At 52.1% G+C, this 24,871-nt stretch overlaps 8 protein-coding genes and 1 non-coding gene across 9 annotated transcripts; 6 read left to right on the top strand and 3 right to left on the bottom strand.

Moving 5' to 3' along the window:
• Nucleotides 1-239: 239 nt before the first annotated feature.
• Nucleotides 240-564, bottom strand: ASPBRDRAFT_197413 (uncharacterized protein; the record flags this gene model as incomplete). The annotated part of the gene is made up of 2 exons (XM_067621096.1): nt 240-324; nt 425-564. The coding sequence occupies 2 exons, from the start codon at nt 562-564 to the stop codon at nt 240-242; spliced, it is 225 nt and encodes a 74-aa protein (XP_067477973.1).
• A 3,139-nt stretch (nt 565-3,703) lies between these two features.
• Nucleotides 3,704-3,774, bottom strand: ASPBRDRAFT_t174. The gene has a single exon. It is a non-coding gene; the product is annotated as a tRNA-His (tRNA).
• Nucleotides 3,775-8,875: 5,101 nt separating this feature from the next.
• On the top strand, nt 8,876-12,673 carry ASPBRDRAFT_128881 (putative serine/threonine protein kinase; the record flags this gene model as incomplete). The annotated part of the gene is made up of 2 exons (XM_067618098.1): nt 8,876-9,582; nt 9,718-12,673. 2 exons carry the CDS (start codon nt 8,876-8,878, stop codon nt 12,671-12,673), a joined length of 3,663 nt encoding a protein of 1,220 aa, XP_067477972.1.
• Nucleotides 12,674-13,346: 673 nt separating this feature from the next.
• ASPBRDRAFT_677845 (uncharacterized protein) lies at nt 13,347-14,015 on the top strand. Its single transcript, XM_067628949.1, has 2 exons — nt 13,347-13,489; nt 13,594-14,015. Exon 2 carries the CDS (start codon nt 13,653-13,655, stop codon nt 13,872-13,874), a length of 222 nt encoding a protein of 73 aa, XP_067477971.1. The 5' UTR covers nt 13,347-13,489; nt 13,594-13,652; the 3' UTR covers nt 13,875-14,015.
• A 119-nt stretch (nt 14,016-14,134) lies between these two features.
• Nucleotides 14,135-15,259, top strand: ASPBRDRAFT_128755 (arabinogalactan endo-1,4-beta-galactosidase; the record flags this gene model as incomplete). Its single annotated transcript, XM_067618086.1, has 2 exons — nt 14,135-14,458; nt 14,531-15,259. The coding sequence occupies 2 exons, from the start codon at nt 14,135-14,137 to the stop codon at nt 15,257-15,259; spliced, it is 1,053 nt and encodes a 350-aa protein (XP_067477970.1).
• A 1,615-nt stretch (nt 15,260-16,874) lies between these two features.
• Nucleotides 16,875-17,487, top strand: ASPBRDRAFT_633757 (uncharacterized protein). The gene has a single exon (XM_067628417.1). It carries the CDS (start codon nt 17,021-17,023, stop codon nt 17,363-17,365), a length of 345 nt encoding a protein of 114 aa, XP_067477969.1. The 5' UTR covers nt 16,875-17,020; the 3' UTR covers nt 17,366-17,487.
• Nucleotides 17,488-17,608: 121 nt separating this feature from the next.
• On the top strand, nt 17,609-19,968 carry crzA (putative C2H2 transcription factor Crz1; the record flags this gene model as incomplete). The annotated part of the gene is made up of 2 exons (XM_067621095.1): nt 17,609-18,905; nt 18,971-19,968. The coding sequence occupies 2 exons, from the start codon at nt 17,609-17,611 to the stop codon at nt 19,966-19,968; spliced, it is 2,295 nt and encodes a 764-aa protein (XP_067477968.1).
• An 869-nt stretch (nt 19,969-20,837) lies between these two features.
• Nucleotides 20,838-22,862, bottom strand: ASPBRDRAFT_44959 (alpha-1,2-mannosyltransferase ALG11). Its single transcript, XM_067625302.1, has 3 exons — nt 22,457-22,862; nt 22,266-22,401; nt 20,838-22,202 (listed from the first exon to the last, which is right to left on the bottom strand). The coding sequence occupies exons 1-3, from the start codon at nt 22,783-22,785 to the stop codon at nt 21,036-21,038; spliced, it is 1,632 nt and encodes a 543-aa protein (XP_067477967.1). The 5' UTR covers nt 22,786-22,862; the 3' UTR covers nt 20,838-21,035.
• Nucleotides 22,863-23,181: 319 nt separating this feature from the next.
• Nucleotides 23,182-24,204, top strand: ASPBRDRAFT_197408 (putative mitochondrial export translocase Oxa2; the record flags this gene model as incomplete). The annotated part of the gene is made up of 1 exon (XM_067621094.1): nt 23,182-24,204. One exon carries the CDS (start codon nt 23,182-23,184, stop codon nt 24,202-24,204), a length of 1,023 nt encoding a protein of 340 aa, XP_067477966.1.
• Between the last annotated feature and the right edge of the window lie 667 nt (nt 24,205-24,871).

Here is a 24,871-nt window from a genome sequence, read left to right as displayed (position 1 = left end):
ACGTTCACATAAATCGTGGCCCCAGCCTCATTCCAAGCCTGACCCAAGACTCGACTACTATAACCAGAAGCCAATACTGCTTCGCCTTACCCGGTCTCATCCTCGTGGGGCTCCTGCGGGGCTGCAGATTCACGATGAACAAGTCAAAAACAGCTTAAACTTCGAGGGCTCAAAAAACTACCTTTCGACCACCGCCTTACTTGGGCCTTCTGGAAAAGGTCAAGGAGCCACTACCCAAATCAAGGCTCGGTGAGGTTGGCCTGACTCACTTCCTGATAGAGGTTGGTGCTGAATGCTCGTACGGCTGCTGCGAGCCTGCGAGATCTACTTGGCCACAGTGAGTCTGTGCGCTCCGTTGCCAGTCGAGATTGGATCTACTTACTGGATCGCCTTTGGTCATCCTCACGCTCAGGCGCCCTCTCACTGGTCGGAATCATCAAAGTTGTTTGATATTCGGCCGGACTGACCAGCCTTCGACACAGTCAGGCTGATCTCCGTGGCAAGATCCGCAACCCAACTATCGATTACAGCTGGTTCTCTCAGACCACCGTCTCCTTGACTCATTACGCAAAAGATTTTCGTCCACGGACTGAATATCCCGCGAATCTCCTTAAGCCCGCTCAGGCCGCGGTCTGATATGCAACTGCCTCCAAGCAGCCCCGCCAGACACTCGAACACTAACCAGAACTCATCTGCGACGTAAAGCAAAACAAATATATCGGAAAAGGCTCAAAGGTGGCGGCGTTGATCATGCCGGTGAGCCAATCGAACAGTAGCCCAGCCCCCCTTGGTGCGGTTGATGTTGATGTTGGCGATCAGCTACATTCCTTTTTCCCCCCGGCCGTGACAGTTCGCCTGCATGGTTAATGCGATGATTTGTCTCGCTGAAACCAATAGCAATACATGTAGATCAAGCCAAGACCAGGCTATCTCGGAAACACTCGGTTCGGGCTTGGGGGACGAGAAAGTCTATTACAACTCGGGATTGCATGTTGCCATCTGACCTCGTAGCCAAACTTCATGGGTCCGAGCCAGAGGTATGCTCCCGAGCTCCTGCTTGGAACAACATCTCTGCTTGGACGCCACAGGGCATGCCAAGGTCAGTAGCATACTAGGTCTCTGCACTTTGCTGGTTCAGTAGCCTCATGAGGGGGGTCAGCGCTGCAAGCGACTTGTTGGGTTAGGTGCAGATGGGAAGCGTTATCCGGTCACCTGAGAGCTTGCTGTAAAACAAATGCCTATGAAGAGTGAGTATTCGGTTTACAGGGTTGGATCTTTGGCCTCCTCTAACCGAGACTTTCCTGTATGTCGTATGAACCACGATACTCTTCGCAAATCTGACCGAACAGAAGCGCAGGGTGTGGCAACTGGGTATACTCGGCCTTTCACTGCATCGACATCCTACTGGCTGTACGCACACCTACTTGGATGATCGGCTGGCCCTAGTATGTGCAGCTTGGCTGTATCAAACCTATCTAGGCAGCACTACATGTGTACCTGCTTGACGGACATTAAGCTACCGCCTCTGCTGCATACGCCCGTCCGTTTGTGCATCAGAATCAACCCAGCCAATCATGATTGCTTGCGATGTGTACATGAATATACCTGATTTGATCCATACAGATCAGCCTTTACCGACTGCCCTTCACTCCGCTCAATGTGGCGTCGCATCTATCACGCTGCGTGCATGAGAGCTTTGATGCCATTGGATGAGATGAACATGGTCTATCAGATGGCGTTATCCGGGTAAAGGACTTCCAATGTTGAGATATTTCCCTGCAGTACGTACATCTCTACTATCGCAAAGTATTAACATTCCCCTCCCTCATCTGAACTATGGCCGAGCTGCAAGCAAACAAAGCCTGTGGTATGGAACTCACCGGACCATACACCAGCTAATGGACAACCACGGATCGGCGCGACAAAGCATCAAGGGCACCTGGCCCGACATGATCTCCCAATTGGCAAGCACCGGACGGCTGACCGACCTACCCGGAATGTGGCGCTGTCATATGTAGACTGATTGCGACTTCGCTTCGACTCTTCAATGACCCGAAATCGGATCGGATAGCTAGCTAGCTAGCTAGATAGGCCTCTCATGTCACCGTCACCTCCGGTTAATTGATCCCAGTCAAGCTGGATGCTTATCGAAAGTGCCATGGATATATCAACCCCTGAGTCATGTACAGTGAATGCAACTCAGCAGAGAGCTTGTGATGACCGACCAACCGCGATACATCTTCCACGAATGGCGCAAGCGATTTAATGATTTGAAAGCGCCACAATCTATAACCTCACCCACTACCACTACTAAGTAGTTGCAGCACTCTTGGAAGGAACCCTGCTGGCCTCTCCGAACTTATCCTACTGCATACTACTTTTTATCCGAGGTATAAGCAAATACACATATACATATCTCATCATGCCAGATACAGCCCAGTCTTATCAGTTTCCTATCCGGGTAACAAGCACGACCGATACCGTGCCACCACATGTTATTTACAAACGGAGAATTCTATAGCAGTGGCTTGGTATAGGTAACCAGGTAGAGTTACACCCAACCCCCTCATGTCTCATAATACTATATTCATATTCGTATTCATATACTTGGTTGAATTCGATGTGCAAGACTCGTATCTATTTTAGTTCCGTTTTAAAATACCTGATTTGGTGGTATGCAGTGGGGGAGGTGGGAGAAGGAGCTGTTCACTCCGCATCTACTTGAGCCTAGGATGTCCTAGTATATGTATGTATGGTTTTAGAGGTCAAGCCGATAATACATGATTCAAAATACCCTTAACTGGGGTGTTGTGGGTGGTGCAACCACCAACATACCAACTTACCCTGCTATAGTTTTGTCCACTACACCCATATCACAACTAGTTTTATCTACTCCATTTAACCTTCCCCCTCCTACGCAGCATACACACATACCAGACACAGCCAAACACCCGATCATCTGCAAGCTAAACCAAGCCAGCCAAGCCAGCCAGCCAACCAGCCAACCAGCCAACCAACCAACATCCCTATCACTACACACCTAAGTGGATACTAGTTACTTACAGATAAACAAACAACAAGTGAGTTACACATTCAACCTACTGGTTAGTAGTAGTATACTTGGCAGACTAGTTTCCATACGGTGAGCTACACAAAACATACATACATACATACATACGAGCATAACATCCGACATCCGGCTATGCCTCCACTCCTTTACCCTATCCTTCTCTCTCCCCCCTCTTCCGTCATCAAGGACCTAGAAAGCTTGGTAGCGAGTGCCAGAACCAATCACTATTACTGATGCCTCCGGGGAGGGGGAAAGGGGTGCTCGGATATGCAAGTTTCTCGATTAGGAATTAAGGATGGGTAATGTAACTAAACTAACTACTGGACTTACTGTCTACTGGACTGTATACGTAGTTGGTTGTTAGTGAGACGGGATAGGTTTTATCTATATCTACTATCTATCTATACTGGTCTAATCTATCTAGGGGGGCTGCGGGGTTGACACTAGGGGGGCATTAAATTGTTTGGCGTTGGTTGTATTGAAGCTGTATGTATGTGTGATGAACGATGGAGATATGGAGTTGTCAGTAGTGGTATCTAGATAAAGATAGAGTTGTGTGGTTCACTATGGAGAAAAAGAAAAAGCAAAACTGATGGGAGATTTGGGGAGGAAAAAAAGAAAGTTATTTCGTATTGGCGCTGCCCGGAATCGAACCGGGGCTGGCACGGCCACAACGTGACGTCATACCACTAGACCACAGCACCTGTTGTTGTGATAGAGGCAACAGGTATTTGGTATATACCGTGCATGTTTTATCATTCCTGCGGATTGTTTGAACTAACTAGTGATGCTAGTGTGAGAAGATGGCATGTTAGTGCACTAATTCTGGGTTATAGTATTGTATATCTTTCTAGGTCGGTTGCCCTGTATTTTCTTGTTTCTGTTTTGGTCTGTAATTGTCTGTCGTGTATACTATTATCTCTTATGGACTCCCAGTGGTATCACCAGTTATTATCATACTACTGTGTCCTGTCTCGACATTCTGATCCCGGATATATATATCCGGTGTTTGGATTACAGCAGGGTATCAGGGCCCCATGGCCTACTACGTATCTGTAGCCACCCTTCACCAACTCCCAACAAAATACACAGTGCGCCACTCCAGTGACCCAATAGCAAGCAAAAGACCATTCGTTAATCAATGATACAAAGCACCTTTCTAGCCCGACCACACGATGATAAGGGCAAACAGTGGAGCATCAAAGCAGCCTGCAATAAAGGAACCTCAAAAGACATACAACTGCAAGTCCAAGCGACGCCCGTGAGCCATTTCCAAGAGGGCAACAACAATACCTGAGAGGAGACACCGCATAAAAACAATCAACCCCGGCAGCATCCCCACAAAGAAACAAAGCTGACGCACACCAATCCTTCCAGTAAGTGGACATGCGAGAACTCGCAGTATCGCCGAGCTAGTTGAATATGACACCGGAGATCCCTGGGTAGACTTCGATCCGCGCATCCACCAGCCACGAGATCGACGGAGTAGTACATAGATTTCATGCGTCTCTATAACCCCCACGGCCTGTACATGCCCACAAGAGCGGCATCAGAACCCAGTATGGGCTGAGCTGCTAAGCAAAAAGCCTTGTACCCCGCGCGGAAACGAAGTCGAGGTCTGGGGAACGGGCGAACGGACCAACAGCTGCACCTCGTCTCCACCAAGATCAATAAACGGGCGATACGGAGCGCAAAGCCCAGCGCCCACGAGGCATGGCTTTCAATCAGGGTCGAGGTGGGAAATGTACCCCTGTCGCGGGATGTAGCGCGACATTGCTCCCGGCCGCTCAAGTAAGTAACTAGTCACCACTGGACTAGTCTACCCCTCCCAATCAGTGGCCCCCTAGGCACTTGGCGATGGTCGAGCCAAACGACAGCATTCGACGCAGATCGACGGGCTGATCTAGTGCACAACGACGCGTCAAAGTGACCATTCAAGCAGTGATTGATGAATAGCACTCGGTAGGCCACCAACCGCACCGGATATACCAAAGTATGCGGAAGGCAAACCCCCATAAGGCGGCGTGCATTGCGTATATGACATGCCAAGAAACGGCATGTCTATCTTGATCCGAGAAATATTCGCGCCGTGCTCCTTGAGACACTGGAAGAGACGCTACTCAGGGGCGTCCTACGTGTGGCTCGTCGGCGTTGGGCCCCGATGACGTCGGTACGGGCCACTGACCAAATGGAATCTGAGGAGCCCGATGAGAATGCAAGAATGCAGATGCATGCCCGCACTGCAGGCCACCATCCAATAAAACGCTCCCGTGGATTGCATACTAGGTCAGCCTGAGACCAGTCTAAGCTGAGGTATCCATCGAGAGTAGTATCGCCATGCGTCCAGTGGTCGGTCCAAGCATTCCCCTCCTCCCCGCCTCTCGCGAAAGCCGATCTTCGGGAGAGCGCTTGCTGGCCAACAGTGACACGGTACTGTCCTCAAGTGTGAAGAGAGATTCATCCAGTAGAGCATTAGGGGCCTTCTCCAAAGAAGCAAGTTACGCTCAATCCGGCAATGATGGCACGGCTTTCCATGCCAGAGCAGGTGGAAAAGGCGGATTGCCGCTAAAGCAGCCACTCCTCGTGGGGACGAGTCAGGCTGCTATGCATGAGCAAATCAGAGGCAGAGATTGATTCGATGACCTCCCGTCTCTGATGGACTAGTGATGTTCAACTCGCAAGATGGTTGGGGATTCTCCTGACCAGAACTGGGTCACCTTTGAGCCATGCCACTAATGGCCGTGCGCCCGTCTCCAGGCCGTTTGTATACCAGTGAACCCTGGGATGGATAACCATTCGTTTCAGATCCAGGGATGGTCGCCAGGTATACCCAAGCTAAAGACCGACCGAGGCCTTGCGCAAAGTGGAGCGACCGGTGCTTTATGGATTGATAGAAATTCTATCAAGAGCTCCCCACCGTTCTTCTACGAGATTCTCTGCCTTCGTCGGCCTCTCTCCTGCCTCATCAGGAAAGCACCCAACATCGGCTCCCCCTGAAGTGCTCGTGTGGCTGCTGGTAGACTGAACTCGGGGAGAACACAGACCTCCTTGTCCAAGCTCTCCGCGCGGAGCTAAAAGAGTAGGCCTCGGGAGCCTATTGGAGGGTGTGGCCGCAGTCAAACATTATCGACATACAGTAGGTTGAACGCTGGCGGCCTATACGGGCTTAGATAGGTGCCAGGGAAGCAGGGTCGCTCCGAAATCCGTCGATCCAAATTACATGGTGGTCAGTGCCCTCCTAACCACTACTGTATCATGACGCTCAGCCTGTGAGACACGGCTAAGGGAGAGAGAGAAAGAGAGACAGAGAGGGAGAGTAATTAGAGACCTGGAAGATACTAGAACGGACGACTCTGGATGGGGCGAAAGTGAGTTGGTGATAGACATCGTTGGATCCACGGAACAAGCAGATCCAGATCGATACCGGTCGCGCTGGCCGGCCAGAGTGACAGGTGTCAGTGACGACACCCAGATTACCTTTACAAGCAATGACCGATTGCTGGACATAACTATAGATCATATTATGTAGGAGCTGATGATGGACGTATACACAGTAGACAAAGTAGCAGTAGGTATTGGGCGAACACCCATATTCAGGTTCGGTGACACGAAGGATCCGTTCAGGCACGGCGAACAGTTGCGATAGGATGACGGGAACAGCAAGGGGCGGAGAAGGGCCAATGACCCGTTGACAAACTGGCCGGAGAAATAGTCCTCTACGTAAGACAAGATACAGAGAACAGAACTGACGCCACAGGCTAAAAAGTGTTTTCACTTTTCACTTTTTTTTTTTCCCTTAATTCTTTTTCCCTTGGCGTTTACTGTCAAAACTTATTTTCTTCGTATCTTAAACTTCCCTTGTCTCTTGAATACTACTTTACCAAATAGTTGAATTGCGAGGAGTTTGGAAGACACAGTAATCCAAGTGTACCTCATGCAGTCAAATCCTGGACGGTCAATGGCCTCATGGATAGTTGACACGCGTCTTAGGTTCTCATACTTGAGGATGAACCAAGCTAAAGTGGAATTCAGCCTAAGATGCAGCATCCATTTTGCCCCCTCCCGATGGAGATACTAGATAATAGAATTAGATAGCTAAAGAGGATCCTCTCCCGTTGCCGGTAAGGACGCTAAAGTTCGTACGGGAAAGGTGCCCATGGGCTTGGGGGGGAGGTCCCAACCACCGCCAAGGAAGGCCGGATGGCCGGCCGAGAAGGCCTGGTTCAAGGCCTTTACTGGCTGGCTACTGTTCTTATTATCCACCATTATAGCTACCACAATCAATTAGTGAAAAATGAAGGAATAAGAGATCAATGCAATCGACATTGGATCATCCATGAGATTATCTTCCCGGGAGGAGCACTAGGGGATTGTATCAGGGTTGAATTGCATTATGATGCTCGTGCACAACGGGAAGAGGGACTCAACATCCCCACCGACCGGCTATTGGGTGATGGATCCAGAATAATCTAGGTACGTTTCCATCGGTCCCCCTTCGACGGGCAGGTCGGTACGCCGTACGGAGTATGGTACCTAGTATCCTACGGTATTCTGGTTTCACTCCCCCGTCATTATTTAGTATCATCACATCCTCCTGGATCGGAGTTGCCAAGTCGCTGTCCATCTAGTTCGGACTAGGTATTATTGGGGTATTGTAAACCATTACCAGTCACCATTGGTAAGTACTGGCAGTTTGCGCTGTGCTGTTCTTCTTGCTACGTATCGAGATCCCCTCCCTCCCTTTTGCTGTTCTCTCCCTCAAGAATTCTCGCTCAGAGAGAGTCCCTCTGGTCACTCTCTCCCCCACCCCCAAAGGCAAGAAGAAGCCGCCGCCGCCTGACAAAAGCCTGACCCGACGACCCTCTGCCACCACCGCCGTGAACCACCACCACCTGCCGTTCTTCCTCTAATCATTATTCATTACTGACGAACCGCCATCGCAGCGGTTCCTCTCCTCCTTCCTCTCCCTCTTCCTCTCTCTCCCTCTCCATCTCCGTCCCTTTTCCTTTTCTAAAACATCTCCCCCCCATCACCTCCCCTTGATTCCTCCTATCCTCCCTCTTCCTCTTTTCTCTTCCACTTCGCTCCACTTCTCCTCTTCTTCCCTAATCTCTTTCCATCTTTCTACTTTTCAATACTTACGAATACCTACCCCTCCTTTTTCTTTTTCCGTTTTTCTTTCTTCCTTCTACCATTTTTTTTTCCTGTTCTAATTCGCTTCGTCGCCAGTATAATTATTTGCACTTTCTTTCTCTTTTTCTTAGCTGTCTTCTCTCGCCTTTGGACGGGCCCCCCCCCTTGCTATATAGCGGTTATTACACCGTCGTGTCTTTCTGTTACTATACTTAGACACTCTCTTGGCTCTGGTCCTGCCCTATCCTAAAGGGTCTCTTCTCCGACCGATCTGCGACCATCTCCGGCCCAACCTCGTTCCACCCTCACGTCTCCGGGCGCAACAAACGACCATCAGCTGCATCCTGGCGCTGTAGCAATTCGGTCGCTCGACTTCTCCCGGTCTCACTATCACCGTTGTCCGGCACACGGTTCATCCCTCAGGTCAATCTGCATGCCTGCCTATACGCCGTTCCGAGTCGAGCTCCGAGAGTAATGCCGGTCCACTCGTGCGCACCCTCCGAGCTCCACGTCAGCTCGCCCTGAATTAAGCGGTTCTATGGGAAGTTCAACCGGACCGGAGAAGAAATCTATATTGTACGGACGGGGACGTCAGACGGAACCCCGGAAAATAAGGCCTAGGAAGGAGAGGATGCCCAGTTGTAACTCGGAAAGAGTTCGCTGATTCAAGACATGAAAATGGACCGTCCGCCTTCGATTCCTGGCCTGGAGGAGCCCATCGCTTTGGCTGCCCGGAATGGCCAGACTTTAGACCATGTTCGCAGGCGAAGTTCGGACAAGTCTATCGAGGATTCCCCGTTACCGGCACCGATGGAGGCCGACATGAAGCAGACCGTCACCAAGCCACCAAATGCGAAGCTTCCCCTGCAGGGCGATTTCTCAGATGGGCAAACGTCTCTTCGACACCCGTTTCCCCACCTGTACCATTCGTCCAGTACTTCCAGGTCTCCCTCCACTCGTACTTCTTCGAGCTCGCTTCAGGCATTGAACGAGGACACCGTCGTCGATGCGCGGTCAGATCATAGCGCTATCGGCCGGAGCTCCATTTCCTCTCGGAGGGTCGCCCACATGGGCCCCTCTGAGACTCATTCCGCAGACTACCCCGTCTATCCCGACCAATCCTATGCCGTCCTCCAGTCCCAAATTCACCCCACCTACCAACCTCCGTTTCTACGCACCCGAAGCTCCTACCCGACCCGGACTGAGGCAGCCAAGTTCGCTCCGTCGCGCCCCTCACGCACGGCGGGCAATACCCCCATCTCTAGCCCGGGCCTATTCTCTGTCAGAAGTCCTCGCTCGACGCCTCCCTTCGCGTCCGACGATGAAGGTCGTATTAGCAGTCCCTATCTTCATCCCACCCATCTCCAGCCTCCTAAAGAGTAAGTCCGACGTGCCACCGGTTGCGGAAACCCTTTATGCATCTTCTTTTCTTTTCTTTTTATTTTTGATTATTAATTCTTTTTTTTCGTCCTGCCAAACATCATGGAGCTGTTGACTGACCATTTTGGTGACAGGACCCATACGGCTGAGGTGGATCGAGATCTCGTGACCGGAAACAAGCTCATCAATCAGTATGAGATCCTTGAGGAGCTTGGCCGTGGTGAACATGGAAAGGTGAAGCTCGGCCGCCATGTTACGACGCGGCAAAAGGTTGCAATCAAGATCGTTCAGCGTTATTCAAAGCGTCGCCGCCTCGGAAAACTCGGTAATCCTGAGGATAAAGTCAAAAAAGAGGTCGCCATCCTGAAAAAGGCACGGCACCCTAACGTCGTCAGCCTGTTAGAAGTCATTGATGATCCGAATCGGCAAAAGGTCTATATAGTCCTCGAGTATGTGGAAAACGGAGAGATAATTTGGCGCAGGCGTGGGCTGCGGGAGATTGTTCACGTTGATAAGCGCCGGCTGGAGCGTGAAAAGGCGGGCATTCCCGATACACCGTCCTTCATGGAAGAAAGTCAACAGTACGTGAGGACAGCCCAGCATCTTCGTCGGCAGCGTGAGAAGGCACGTGAACGACGCCAAGCACAGGCAGCGTATGCGCAAGAAGCTCCGATTCCTGCCTGGAGTCTGGAGCATGGTGCGGAGTCAGACGAGGAGGATCTGGGGGGCGAACCCATGGTTGCGCGTGTCCCCAGCCGATCTATGGTGAGCACCGATGATGCCCAGTCCTCTCCGAGTCATTCTTATGCGTCGGGCCAGGAGTCGGCGCTGGCTGCAGTAGAAGGCAGCATGTACGGCGCCTATGCGGACTACCCTTTTGAAAGACGGTTCAGCACCGCGTCGAGCAGCTTCGGTTATGCACCTTCTGAACCAGAGTGGTTCACCGATGATGACGACATGTCCTATGTGCCTTGCTTGACTTTCAATGAAGCGCGTAACGCCTTCCGTGATTCGTTGCTAGGTCTGGAATATCTTCACTACCAAGGCATCATCCATCGAGATATCAAACCTGCAAATCTTCTTGTCACCAGCAACTATCGTGTGAAAATCTCGGATTTTGGTGTCTCGTACTTGGGACGACCCATTAGAGACGAGGAAGAAGAACAGGTGGAGGAGACGGATGCCACCGAGTTGGATGATGCCCGCGAGCTGTCCAAGACGGTCGGGACACCGGCCTTTTATGCTCCTGAGTTGTGCTATACGGGCGAGGATTTCGTGGACGTGCTCGGCGCCGCCCCTCGGATCACCGGCGCTATTGATGTTTGGTCTCTGGGCGTTACCCTCTACGGCATGATCTTCGGGCGCCTACCATTCGTTTCCGATGACGAATACAGCATGTTCCAGACTATTGTGCGAAAGGAAGTCTTCATTCCCCGAAAGCGATTAAAACCCGTGGAAGATGATCCTGACACCGTCGGCCAATGGCCTCGCTACAGTGACGGCAGCAAACGGATGGAAGACGAGCTGGTGTACGAGGACATTGATGACGAATTGTATGATCTGCTGAAGCGGCTGCTGACCAAGGATCCGGTCAAACGGATCACCGTGAAGGAGATCAAACACCATCCTTGGGTTCTGCATGGCCTCCCTAACCCGAGAGCATGGGTGGAAGAGACCGACCCGGGCTATCAAAGCAAGGGAAAGAGAATCGAAGTTTCCACCGAAGAGGTGACTAGTGCTGTCAGCAAAGTACCATTCATTCAGCGCGTGCGATCCAACGTTGCTAAGTGGTCTAACTATTTGACTGGAAGGTCAAAAGAGAAGGATAGCCGCAAGCGGACTCCCAGCAATTCTCCTTCGGTCGAATCATCGTCAACTACAAGCAGCACTGCTTTTGGGAAGTACCTCTGGGATAATCGGCGGCACAGCCTTAGGGGAGATGAAGAATTTCCTCGTTCTCTCCGGTTGTCTCGGGAAGGCGAGCATCCCCTTTCGCAGAGTGTCACGGCAAGCCCCGTAGGCCGAGAAGATCAGCCATCTTACTTCGCTTCGTCCGATTCCATGCCAGTGCAGGATCAATCTACGCGCCCAGATCCTCCCGAGCGCACAACATCCACCTTGTCTACTGCCGAATCTGCCAAGACCGTGAAACCCTCCGACCCCAAAAGAGGAACAGTACCTCAGCGTGCTGGTACCCCTGTCCGTGTTGAACCGTCCGGCACCACGAACCTCGGTGGGCTTTTTGGTGGCGCGAGCCGTCGGCTTGCAAGGGGCCTTCAGCCTGGGGATTGGCGCTCCGACCGTTCTGTCTCGGGCGAGACCGCATCCTTGGAAGGTGACCGTCATTCCGAGCCCAGCTTGGCTTTGAGTGTTGCCTCCGCTGTTGGTCAAATGCAGAATTGCAACTTGTTGTCAAATGAGGAGCCGCTCCTGACTCCTCCTGATGGCTCCCTTGCTAGGACTTCCAGCCATCGGCGGAACAAATCTCACCAGCTTCCAGGCAAGCATTCTGCAGAGCCATTCCACATGACTAAGGAGGCCCTGCTACGGAAGCGGAGGAGCGACCTCGGGCCCGTTGGTGATGCAGACAGCAGTGCTCGTGGCGACAGTGAGCCCTGCTGCGGTGACTACCTGGGCTCGCGTATCGAGAACCACCCGCAGGTCTTAGACTCGTCGAACGACCAATCCTCTGGCGATCCTCTGTCAGGGGGGCTGACGACGTCGCCGCCATCGGCAGCTACAATCTCCTCTTCGTCAATCGATGAGTATACTAGCGGCATGTCCCAGAGCACTTCTCACCCCAGTATACCATCCGTGGTGTCAGGAGCATCATCTCTCTCTGGTGAGAGTGGCTTCAAGGAGAAGGATGCCGAATCGGCCGTTCAGGTTCCTTCCATCCTTCGTACTGGTGAAACAGTCAAAGCCCGGCATCCCTGTCCTCCGCGCCCCGCAGAAGATGATGAATGTCGCTACTATTGTGATGACGAAGAAGAGTCTGGTGATGACTCGGAAGATGAAGGACTTGTCATTGGCAAAAAGAGGGCAACCCCCCAGAAGCCAATAATCCGCCCAGGACAGTCAAAGTCATGATGATAACACACGCCTGTTTTTTCCGGGATCCATCGTCGACATATAAGCAGGGGACATCAAAAGTTTCCTTCACCGTTACATGATGTTTGCATTTGCTTCTCCTTTACCGGTCATGACACTATTACCATCATATTATACCCAACTTTATCCGGGTGGTCACACGACTTGATTCGTTTATTATGGTCATTATCTCGTTGGGGTTTTAATTTCTGCGTGTATATCATTTATTCCAATTGCTGGGGGGATGTTTTCTTTTCTCTTCGTTTCTTTGCCACGTCCCCCCCACATTGTCTTCTTTCTGGCTGGTTGCGTCCCTTTTGCTGGCATATAGGAAACTTTCCTAGGGTTCCACATCTGTTGAGACACAGATACATTGCTTGTACATATATTTGCATTGGCGGCACGTTCATATTCGGTCCTCTTTATTCTGCTATCCTCATCCATTGGCTTGCATTCGGATGATGGTGGGGTTCATTCTGCGTCTATATATATCGGGTCTGTTTGCTGCATTGGGCCTGGGGTCTGTGATTGCGTGTATGTAATGATGCTTGGAGGGATGGTCAGGCTATATAATGTACCTGCCTTTACCCTTTCTTTTTTTTTTTCTTTCATGTGGCTTTGGATAGCCGGTGGCAGCGGAAATGGGGGGGTTTTGCTTTGTGAAAGGGTTGCTATGGAAAGACACGATGTTGATGATCAAGTCGCGAGAGATGATGGAGAGAACAACAATATACACACAGAGAGAGAGAGACAACTTAACGTTTGCGATCCACTTGGGTGCGCCTGTGCCTTTTCTGCTGCACATGGGAAAAGCGGGTCACCGTCTAGCCTAGTGCGACGATACTTTCTATGCTGGGGGGAGCAGGAGCAAGGTGAAACAGACCGAGCAGAACCACGCGTCCGTAGGAGTGAGGGAGGAGGCCCGAAAGGCGAGAGCGTCTCCTAAACTAGATCCGGAGTACACCGAGATGTCCGTCGTATGTGCCCACTGCCCATGTGGCTGCAGAGAGGTGGGCGACCATCTGACCTCGGAAGAGGAGATGTTTTACCTTTTACTAAGTTAAATCCGACTTCCCGCTTAAACTATGGAGACAATGAGAAACGGCTCGGGCGTGCCACCGGCCGATCTGCACAGACGGTGTCAGGTTCCTCCACCAATGGCTCGGCAGATTGGAAACACTTGGTGTCTCGCGATGCCTGACCTGACGCTCACTGCCGTCCTGCATTGATTAAAACGTGGAGAACTCCGGTGGTGTTTAATCTATATGGGCAGACGTTATTCTTAGCTGTCTCCGTGTCATTTGCATGACGGACCCGTTTAACCAAAATGGCTCGAAGCGTTCAGTCGACAACGTCTTTAAATAAAGCTCTGATGCCGGGCTTGACTCCCCTCGAACCGCTGGATCAGATCGTGGGAGTGATAACCGGGCTCATTATAGGCGGGCATCGACGACAACCATGATGATGTACTCTCTGCTTCTCTCTGCATTGCCTCTGCTCAGCAGCGCCGCCCTGACCTACCGTGGGGCGGACATCTCCTCCCTTTTGATTGAGGAAGATGCGGGCATCAGCTATAAGAACTTGAACGGCGAGACCCAGGCATTGGAGGATATCCTGGTCAACAATGGCGTCAACTCGATCCGACAGCGGGTGTGGGTAGACCCCAGCGATGGATCGTACGATCTTGACTACAACCTCAAGCTGGCCAAGCGCGTCAAGGCCGCGGGTATGAGTATTTACTTGGATCTGCATCTCAGTGATACGTGGGCAGACCCTAGTGATCAGGTCAGTTCTATCCGCTGGAAGGGAAAGTGCGCATAAGAGAGATGGAACACTAACGCAAAATGATGCATATAGACTACCCCTACCGGTTGGTCGACCACGGACATCGACACGCTCACCTGGCAACTGTATAACTACACGCTCGACGTCTGCAACACGTTCGCGGAGAATGACATTGACCTGGAGATTGTCTCCATTGGCAACGAGATCAGCAGTGGACTTCTCTGGCCGTTGGGCAAGACCAGCAACTATGACAACATCGCCAAGCTGCTGCACTCCGGAGCCTGGGGAGTGAAGGACTCCAACCAGGCCACGACCCCGAAGATCATGATCCACCTGGACAATGGTTGGGACTGGGAGGAACAAGAATACTTCTACAAGACCGTCCTGGCCACGGGGTCGCTGCTGTCCACCGATTTCGACCTCATGGGAGTCTCGTACTATCCCTTCTACAACTCGGAAGCAACCCTGTCGGCGCTCCAGACCAGTCTCACGAATATGCAATCGACCTACGATAAGTCCGTGGTGGTGGTGGAGACGAACTGGCCCGTGTCTTGCCCGGACCCGGAGTATTCTTTCCCGTCGGATCTCAGCTCGATTCCCTTCTCGGCCGCTGGACAGGAGGAGTTCCTGGAGAAGCTGGCAGATGTGGTCGAGGGCGTCACCGATGGACTGGGCATTTACTACTGGGAGCCGGCGTGGATCGACAATGCGGGCCTGGGATCTAGCTGCGCGGACAACCTGATGGTGGATATCAACACGGATGAAGTGTTGGAGAGCGTCACCGTGTTTGAGGACCTCTGATTGGAATTCTTCTTGTGTTTGAGAGCACCAGATTGATGTGCATCTCAGCTAGTGTATTGTATTATTCAGTAGTGACGGTAACAGCGTGTGAGTGAGTGACTGTATGTAAATATGAATTGATCAAACTAGTTAGTAGTAGTAGTCAGTTTCTGTTACTCAACCTTTGCTACCTACCATGCCTCTGTATCTACCAGCTGTAGGAAGGACACGAGAATCACTTTTCAGAAGACGATCAACAAAACCAAAGCAGAAAAAGAAAAAAGAAAACCACACTCGATTAAGGAAATAACAAATGTCGATCCATCAAGAAACTAAGAAGCTACCGGGCCGCGCGCACACACACAAACCACAAATACAAATGGTGAAGCCTGCGGTTGAACCGTGGACCTGCAGTCGAGGGGCAGCAGTAGGCAGGGTGGCTGTGCAACCAGCGATCCGGTTGGGATCAGCGGGTGTTCCAAACTTCCAAGCAGTAAATTGGTACTCCATATGGTGGATACACTATCTATCTAAATCAGGGCCAAGGAAATCAAACCCTGGTAGCTTGTCTGAACTCTAGACGTAGAGAGGAAATGTTTGTGTGTGTGTGGGTGTGTGTGTGCAACCGAGATAGGGGGTAAGGCTGACAGGTCCTGCTGGAGTGAGAGAGTTAGCAGATGGATGGATGGATCTATCTATCGCAGAGTTCGGAAATAAACAATGATTATCGTAATACGAGGTGATCGGTGCGGGAAATTTGGCACATCTCTCCTGATTAGTAGTTATGTATTTATTACTGGACCACTACGGAGGATTGAAGTAAATAATCCTTGACATGGATGTGTCCGACTTGCATGACTGGAGGATACGGAGTAAAGTAGCTACTGGAGGGATGATTGGCATTGCTCATTATGGAGTAATTAGGGCAATCAAGGAATCATTGTCGCTGCAGCCCGTCAGGTCATGATCCCAATCACAGACCCTTGTACTTTTCCAGTGACTCTGTGAGAATGAGATAGTTAGACAGGCTATTTTTATCCCACATCTCCTACCCGATTAGATCAGCCTGTCCCTCATCGACATGAACTAACTTTCGCGACAATTGGCTTCTTGGGCTGCTCCCTGATCAATCATCTCTTCAGTTATTCTTACTTTGGACCCTTTTGAGATCAGCATCGTACAGGTGAACTGTCGGCTGTAGGCTACGTCAATAACGGTTTCTGGTTTCACCCTTCGTTCATCTCAGTCTCAAGTCTCAGTCTCAGTTGAAGTGGATCCTGCAGTCTGCCTTGTCAGATCAACACTGAACACACACACACACACACACACACACACACACACACACACATTCCCTTTCTCCATTCATTAACTCTTTATCCATTGAGAGATTAATCCCGCACGATGCTGCTGCTATTCTTACCACTTTCCCAGCCAGGGGGGAGGGAAAAGAGATGATACTATTCCTCCTCCCCTGCTTTCTAGGCAGCATTGACAGGGGCGGATATCTTCATTTAACAATAAAATAATAAATAGGTCTTCAGCATCTGTAGAAACTAAACTGGGAGTCACCAACTTGACAGGTAATTTTGTAACTTTTGTTTACTATTGTTTCTTCTGAGGCAGACTATCTGGCCTGAGGTATACTGGCTCTTGCACGTGCCCCGGGAATCAGGCATCGCAATTTGGGCGAGTTTCTGCCTTGAACTTCCTTCTTGAACCGTCAGCTCAGCTCCATCCTCTTGAGTTTGGATTTTCTGTTCTGGTTTTATCCCTTGTCTGTGTATGTATGTGTGTCTGATTGAATCTGCATCTGTTCTCTCTTGTCCCTGGTCAGCGGCTGAGGATTATCCTCTCCCGGCATCTTCCCCGGCGCTTGTTGGCACCCGAGAATGTGTGCAACGACCTTCCCCCTCCAGACCGACTGCTGATACGTGCGCCACGAGGCTGAATCGCAAGGCCGCCCTCTCTTACTCTCACTCACTCACTCAACTCTCCCTCTCCCTCTTCCACCATACCCCCCTCCTTTTCCCTCATTCTCTCTGCGCCCCCCTCCGATCACTCGTGTCCGCCTTTCTGCACGCGAATAAGAGCTTGGTTTTCCGGTTCTCCATTGCTGTGCCGTGCTGAACGTGAATTGGCCGACCGACTCCTCGCCCGCGGCCGTCATCCACTAACTCGTGCCCGATTCCTTCCTCCCTCCCCTCCCCTCCTGGCCCTCCTCCACGCCCACATCCCCTGCGGCACTTTTGACTCGCCCTTCCCCGCGTTTCTTCAGCTTCTCTGTTGGGTGTGAGATTGGTCCGGACCTTGCGTTTCAACTCTACTAAGCCTTGCATCGCGTGGGATCTATTTTTGGCTCATCCTCTCGTCATGGCATCCCAGGACAACCTGCCCGACTCGGGGCAGTCGCCCGCTGGGATGAAGAGCCGCAGTATCAGTCCATATAATGATCCCTCCGCCGGATTGACTTTAGATGTCTCCCTCGCAACCACTTCAGCTCCTTATACCTCTACTTCCTACAACCCCTCCAACCCATGCGCCTCTGATCCCTACGGATATAACCCCACCGGTTATCTCTCCGCACCCTCCGCCGCGCAGACGTTGGCCCCGACCGATCAAACATACTCGCACAGCCTTCAACTGCCACAGTCCTTCGATGCTGGGTTGATGCCCCAGCTGGACCAGTCAACGGGCCTGTCCTTGCAGCAACAGCAGCAGCAACAACAACAACAACCGTCGTCAGACGAGAACTTCTCTAATCTGTTGAATTCGAACCCCACGGATTTCGATTTCGCCCTCTATCAGAACCCTAGTCCGAACAGCACGGCCGCCCCAGACTACGATTCCCCGCTCCTACTAGATCCCCAAGTTCACGGCCAGTCCCGACCGGGCAGTCAAGCGGTTAATCCCGCCGACCTCGTCAGCCAGATACCCTCTCCTCACCCTTCGGCTTCTCCGCAAATGTCCCCGATCTCGCCGCAGGACCATTACCAGCACTCCTCTCCGGGGCCCATGTCGCCGCCCAGCTCGACGCCGGGGACGTACTACACCCCTCAGCATTCCCGCCATACCTCCTTGGATCCTGCTAGCGCCGCATACATGTCGGGCAATGTGCATACGGATTGGCAGGCCGTCATGGCCAATTCCGCATTCCAAGGCCATCGACGCGCCCCGTCTGAGGTGTCTGAGGTGTCATCCGCAGCCCCATCGCCATACATGTCTCAGCATGAATCTTTCGATGGCGTGGAGAACAATCCCTCTCCACTCCTGGCCCCGCAGCATGACCCCGGTCTCTACGACAATGCGCTGGGCATTGAATCTTTCACTCTGTCTGATGGGCAGCAGCAACACCATCCACAGGGCATCAGCCCCGCCCACAGTCCATATATCTCTCCGCAGTTGATGCCTCAGCAGCCCACAGATATGATTCCCAACGTGCCGTACATCTCTCCTCCTGCGGGAAACGCGCAGTACCCCACCCCACCGACCGACATGTACGGGGAGGGTATGCTTGTTCAGGGAAACGCTATGGGGGATATAGGCCAAGCATCGCAAATGGCGCCCCCATCGATCAACGTGGAATTTGCGCCCCCGGCCAAGAATCTGAACCTCCCGCAGACGAAGCCGACTGCGAGTTTGGACTCTTTGAGTCCGCCCGTCGCCATGCGTAAGTTGTTCCTGCCCGGCCTATCCTTCGCATCCTCTCGTTCAATACTAACTGCGTACTCATAGGCTCCCGCATGCGCAGTAAGTCGGACCCATACGCCCACCCGGCTTCTCGCGCGCGGTCATCTTCTACCTCGACCAGCCTGGAGCCATTTGTGCCTCCGTCGCCCCGGTCGCTGTCCCCCTTCGATAGTATGGGGCGACAGCCACATAGTAACCCTAGCTCCCGAGAGCCGTCTCCCTCACGGTCAGGTCGACGACTCTCCACGTCGTCGATTGACAGTAGAAATTACATTCTCGGCCTTGCGGATCCCCAGAGGCCTGGGGGCAACCCCAACGACTCCAAACGTGTCCAGAAACATCCGGCCACGTTCCAGTGTCACCTATGCCCCAAGCGCTTTACGCGTGCCTACAACCTACGATCTCATTTGCGTACGCACACCGATGAACGGCCGTTCGTGTGCACTGTCTGCGGGAAAGCTTTCGCGCGACAGCATGATCGGAAGCGTCACGAGGGGCTGCATTCGGGTGAAAAGAAGTTCGTCTGTCGCGGTGACCTCTCCCGGGGGGGACAGTGGGGATGTGGTCGGCGCTTTGCTCGCGCGGATGCTCTGGGCCGTCATTTCCGTTCCGAAGCCGGTCGGATCTGTATCAAGCCGTTGTTGGACGAAGAGTCTCAGGAGCGGGAGCGCACGATGATGGATCAACAGCAGCATTTACAGCCTATGCCGCCCCCGTTGATGGTGTCAGGAATGGATGGCCAACATACCAATAATTTCGTTCTTCCTGCGGCATTGTTGGCCCAATACCCCGCGCTGCAGACCCTGCAGTGGGATCAGATTCCTGCCACCGCAGATGATCCCAGTGATATAGGAGGTCGCAGCAGTTTCGACGCCAGTTCCGGCGGAGAGTTCGGGTTCGATGATGATGAGTCTGGCCTCAGTAGCGTCTCCGGCATGAGCGGGAGCTACGGAGGTAACATGTACGATGTGAACAATCCGGGCCAGATGTTAGGAATGAACCCTACAGAATCTGGCTATCGAGAAACAGATTGGAGAGCATGACGATGCTTGTCTCGGTGAAATTCGCTCGCCCTCCCATATTCTTCTTCATTTCTAGCTCGGGTGCTATATCCCCTTTCGCCCAGACTTTCTTTGCTTCTTTTCTGTCCCCAACTTTTATCATTCAACAGGCGACATTTCTTTTTTCTTCCATTCTACCCGAAATCTGAGGCAACGGGTGCAGCAGGCTTCCTCATGATTTCGATTTCTCAATAGAACAGGGCTTTGGCGTTGAGATACAGGGAGGGGATTGGATTGGTGATTGATTGATTGCCTCACGACGGCGGGTTTTACTTTCGTTGATACCTACCGCTTTCTATTTTCATTTCTACTTTTGCTTCACTCAGCTGGTCCAACCCGACCATGCATTTTCACCTTATTCTATTTTGTTACGTGATTACGAAGAATCCTTGAACTTCATACCCATGGAAGATGCTCCCGTTTGTGTTTTCGTGTGCGAGGTTTAGGTTTAGGTTTTTATTTATTTCCCAGGGACAAGGGATATCCATTTGAATACGCATATTTTACTCTATCCTTATCAAATTGTCCTAGTATGAGAAAGTGCAGTCTTGTAGTGTCATGTAATCGACTGGCATGCAGTAGTGGTGGTTTTATTCTATTTATTCTATACGCTACCATAACAGTCTGATAATATTACTAGTTACTTATGTCCATTGCCTTAATTCTCATTCATACATATACCTAAGACAGTAAGTAATCTACAGTTCTCTTTGTACAGCCTCAGGCTCATCTACTTACCATACATTCTATCTATGTATAGGTAAGTAAAGTAACCAGAAAGGAGATTGGAGCGATAAAGGCGTATAGCTCCTATTTATTACGAGTAACAGTATACGAATACGATGATGATGATGATGATGATGATTCATTCATAGACCCGGTACGCGGAAAACGCCCAACGGCTGACTAGCTAGCTAGCTAGTTGAAGGATGAGAAGATCCTCAATGAAGCATGTTATAGATATGATTCCTTTTTTTCCCCTTTCTTGATTAAGAGGTGGGTGGATTTGAACTGAAATATTATGTTTCCCTACGACCGAGACGCTCACCTCACCTCACCAACTTCCCAATCTCCTCAATCCACTTAACATGGAACTCTTCCTCAGTGAACCTCAACGCAGACTTCCTCGCCCGTAACCGCATCGCGACTTTCTCTTCGACAGGAAGTGCAAGCGCAGCCTCGAACGACGCGGCGAATTCCTCCTCCGTGGAAGCGCGGAATCCTGTGGCGCCATCGCCGAGATCAATGACGATGTCTTCGCGGGGACCCCCGGAATCGTGGACCACGCTGATCAGACCGGCGGCTTGGTACTCGACGACGCAGATGCCGAAGTGCTCGTTCCACATGGCATTGACGCCGATGGAGGCCGTGGAGAGGTGGTCGAGGATGGTGGGCCAGCTGGCGTCGCAGATGAAGGTGGTTTGGTCGCGGATACGGAGTTCGTGGGCTAGCAGGCGGAGGTTGTAGATGTGGGTTTCGTCGGGGCTGGCGTGACGGACAGAACCGATGAGGACGAGCTTGGGCTCGGATTCGGGGTCGGCGTTCTGGTCGCGGCGCTCTTGGAGGAAGCGGGCGAAGGAGCGGAGGACTAAGGGGTGGTTCTTCTCGGGGCGAAATTGGGCGATGTAGAGGATGACGGGTTGACGGGTGCGTTCGGTCTCTGGGGCCACGGTGATGGTGGACTCGAGTTCGGACACCGCGGTGGGTGGGAAGATCACGGTGGGATCTTTGTGAGGGTTGGTTTGGCGGGAGGGACCCCAGATGGCGCGGATGTGGGCTGATGTCCAGGAGGAGTTGCACATGACGACGTCGACGTGGCCGCCCACCCAGCCGTAGAGTTTGGCAAATGCGATCCAGTACTTCCGCTTGACCTGGCCTTTGAGGCCCTTGCCGGCACCGGAGTTGACGCCCTGCAGGCCGGTCTGGTCGTCGAGGGATTGGAGCATGTCGGTGGAGATGGTCGGGTAGTGCACGTAGGCGGCGGTCCGGACAGAGGGGAAGAGGAGCTTGCTGAAAGCGAGGGTGAATGCGTAGCCCATTGTGTCGACGAAGATATCAGGGACAAGGAGGTTGAAGGCATCGTAGGCGACAATGAGGGAGCCCAGGGATTGACCAAGTAGAGTCATGTAAGGGTACATGCTGCTAACAACATATTTGCGGGTGGTGAGATAGAGGAGGACGACAGTGGGGGAGTGAAGGGTGATGTTGAAGCGGTTCTGAGGTCGTCAGTATGTGCCTGCCAGACATGGAGGAGGCTGGTTGGAGTGAGTCGTTGGTACCTGAACCCGTTCCAGCATGGCTGCTTTGTTAACCTCATGATCGCCGGTGTAGATGGCACAGATGGCCTTGGGCCAGCGTTTCTGGGTTGCTCTCACAGCCTCCCAGAGGACACGTTCACCACCACCGCCTGCGTTACTGTAGGAGGAGAGTGATCAGTGGGAGCTGCAACGAGGGGGGTTGCTGACATTACCAGAACGGATGGAAGAAGCCGATGATGCCATCCCAATCTTCATTGCGGTTGATGCCAGCGGTTCCGGAGCTAGAGCTGGAGACCTTCTCCCAGTCCTCCTCGTCACCAGAATTAGTAGCAGAGGCGGTCTTTGTGCGAGTAGCGTGTTCCTCCTCGTCAGCGCGGACGCGCGAGATGATGTACTCGCGGCGAGAGCGGGTTCGCTTCTGGACCAGCCAACCGACACCGCGGAGCACTAGGCGGAGAAGACTCAGGGGCAGCTGAGGGAGTAGCACACAGGTCGCCAGGAGGGCGAGCAAGGTGAGGAGCGACTTGAGGATGAGCAGCATCATGCCTAGCGAGAGACAGCTGCGAACATGGCAGGTAAATGAGAAGCGGAGGAGAAGAAGAATGAAACTGGCCAGCGTGGAGGTTGAAGACGAAGCGAAGAAGCGGGTCGATCTCGAGATCTTATCGATAGCGGGTATGGTACGTTACATTACATACAAGACAGCTCGGACGGTATAGTCGGTCTTGTCTTTGTTCCTATCACCACGTGATAGGTACCCACGTGATTACATGTTTTCCATCCGCGGCGGCCTCTCAACTCATCCTGGCCTGATCTGATCAACTCGGCGCGGCGTTGGTGAGACATTGTCTCTTAATCCATAGATCCGTTATTCCATTCTTGTACATATTCTTTTCTCCCCAACTCATACGTCCAGCCAAACGGCCAATTGCTCAACATGCGGCCCTTCCGATTGTCGCATCCCGCACGCAAGACGGCGGCTTTCCAGCAGGTCCGGCATTTCCACCCAACACGTCCAACTCCCTTTATCAACGAAGCCCTCGAACTCTCCTCCGCCTTTCTTCACAATGTCCACGCCATCTCCGGTCTACCATGGGCCATCTCCATCCCATTGAGCGCCCTGATCGTCCGAACATCCGTTGCTCTGCCGCTACAACTCTACAGCAAGATGCAAGCGAAACGAGAACGGGATGCGATACCGCTTCTCCACGCGTGGAACAGGTGTTTTAAAGAGAAGTTGCAGAAATCAGCAGATTACACCCGCGAGGACCGCCTGTTGCTCGCCAAATTTGACCCTACAAGGGCCCAAAAGCAAGAACTCATGAAGCAATACCTGGAGAGAAAGCGAATCGTACACCGTCGTCTGGGTATTCCCCGGTTCTGGAAGCCGCTGAACTTCCTCCAACTACCCATCTGGATCTCCATCATGGAGAGTCTCCGCGCCATGTCGGGCAATGACCGTGGTCTGGTGCCCTGGCTCCTATCGCGGCTTGAGCCCGAGTCCGCGGATCCCTCGTCTGCCCTGCATCTCGCGGTCGAGCCCTCACTCGCCAACGAGGGCGCCCTTTGGTTCCCTGATCTCCTGGCTGGAGATCCTACTGGTATTTTGCCCTTGGCGCTAACCTTATCTATTCTGCTGAATATCCGAATGGGTTGGAAGGCTCAGCCGCTGAAGAACCTGGCCGATCTGCCCAAGATAGAGATGTACAAGCAGCTTTCCTTGCGGGGTATTCGCATGTTCATCCAGGTGCTGGCGTTGAATGTGGGATTGTCGTCCTATGTGTCGGAGATGCCTACCGCTCTGATGATCTACTGGCTCACTAGTACGAACATCGCTACATTGCAGACCATACTTCTGGATCGGGTGCTATTCCCGGTTAAGTCCCTGCCTGTTTGGAAGAAGCACTATGTCTTGTACAAAGCATCAAAACGCCTGACTCCCCCGGCCAAGAACACATGAATTGAGATTATGGACTTGAAATGCGGACACGTCGGAGTATGTGATTCTAGGCTATAACAGATCGAGCCACAGATCCAAAGGATACGAAAGACAGGCCCGGTGATGTAGGGGTCTGCTAAGTCTCTCGGATAGGTCGCCTACAGGCAATACCTTGCTCCGAATAAAGGGAATGCGTCACGCTTTCTTTGCTTAGCATATATCCCGGTGCAATCAATCTATGGACATACTCGTCCATAATTGAACCCATTCCGTCAAGGCCTGACCCGAGGGGCCAGACACATAAGGGTGCTCGAGCCTCAAGCACTGAGGAAGCTTGACAACCTGGGCGCAATCCTGGCCTGGCGGACATAAACCGCCCTGTATTATTATTAGAATCGCGATACCCCAAGAATACATCGATTACACTTTCAAAGGAGCAGTAATTACACAATGTAACAATCTATGTCATGTGTATCTCGATGCATGCTAATTAATGCATACTAAAAGCAATAGAAGGCTCCCCATCAGGCTCCGCACACGTAACGCCGGCTGTACTGCCAGTTCATTTAGCCAGGGTGAAAGAAAATCATGAAAGACAGTGGATGCTGTCAACCGTGTATGCATGTATCACGACCGGGCATCAAAGACGAAGGGTAAGAAATGGAAATGAAATCAAGCATGTTCTCTT

Source organism: Aspergillus brasiliensis, assembly GCF_001889945.1.
Source record: "Aspergillus brasiliensis CBS 101740 unplaced genomic scaffold ASPBRscaffold_8, whole genome shotgun sequence".
In the NCBI taxonomy this organism is placed as follows: domain Eukaryota; kingdom Fungi; phylum Ascomycota; class Eurotiomycetes; order Eurotiales; family Aspergillaceae; genus Aspergillus; species Aspergillus brasiliensis.
The sequence above is the reverse complement of the archived record's forward strand: the minus strand, read 5'-3'. Positions and strand labels throughout refer to the sequence as shown.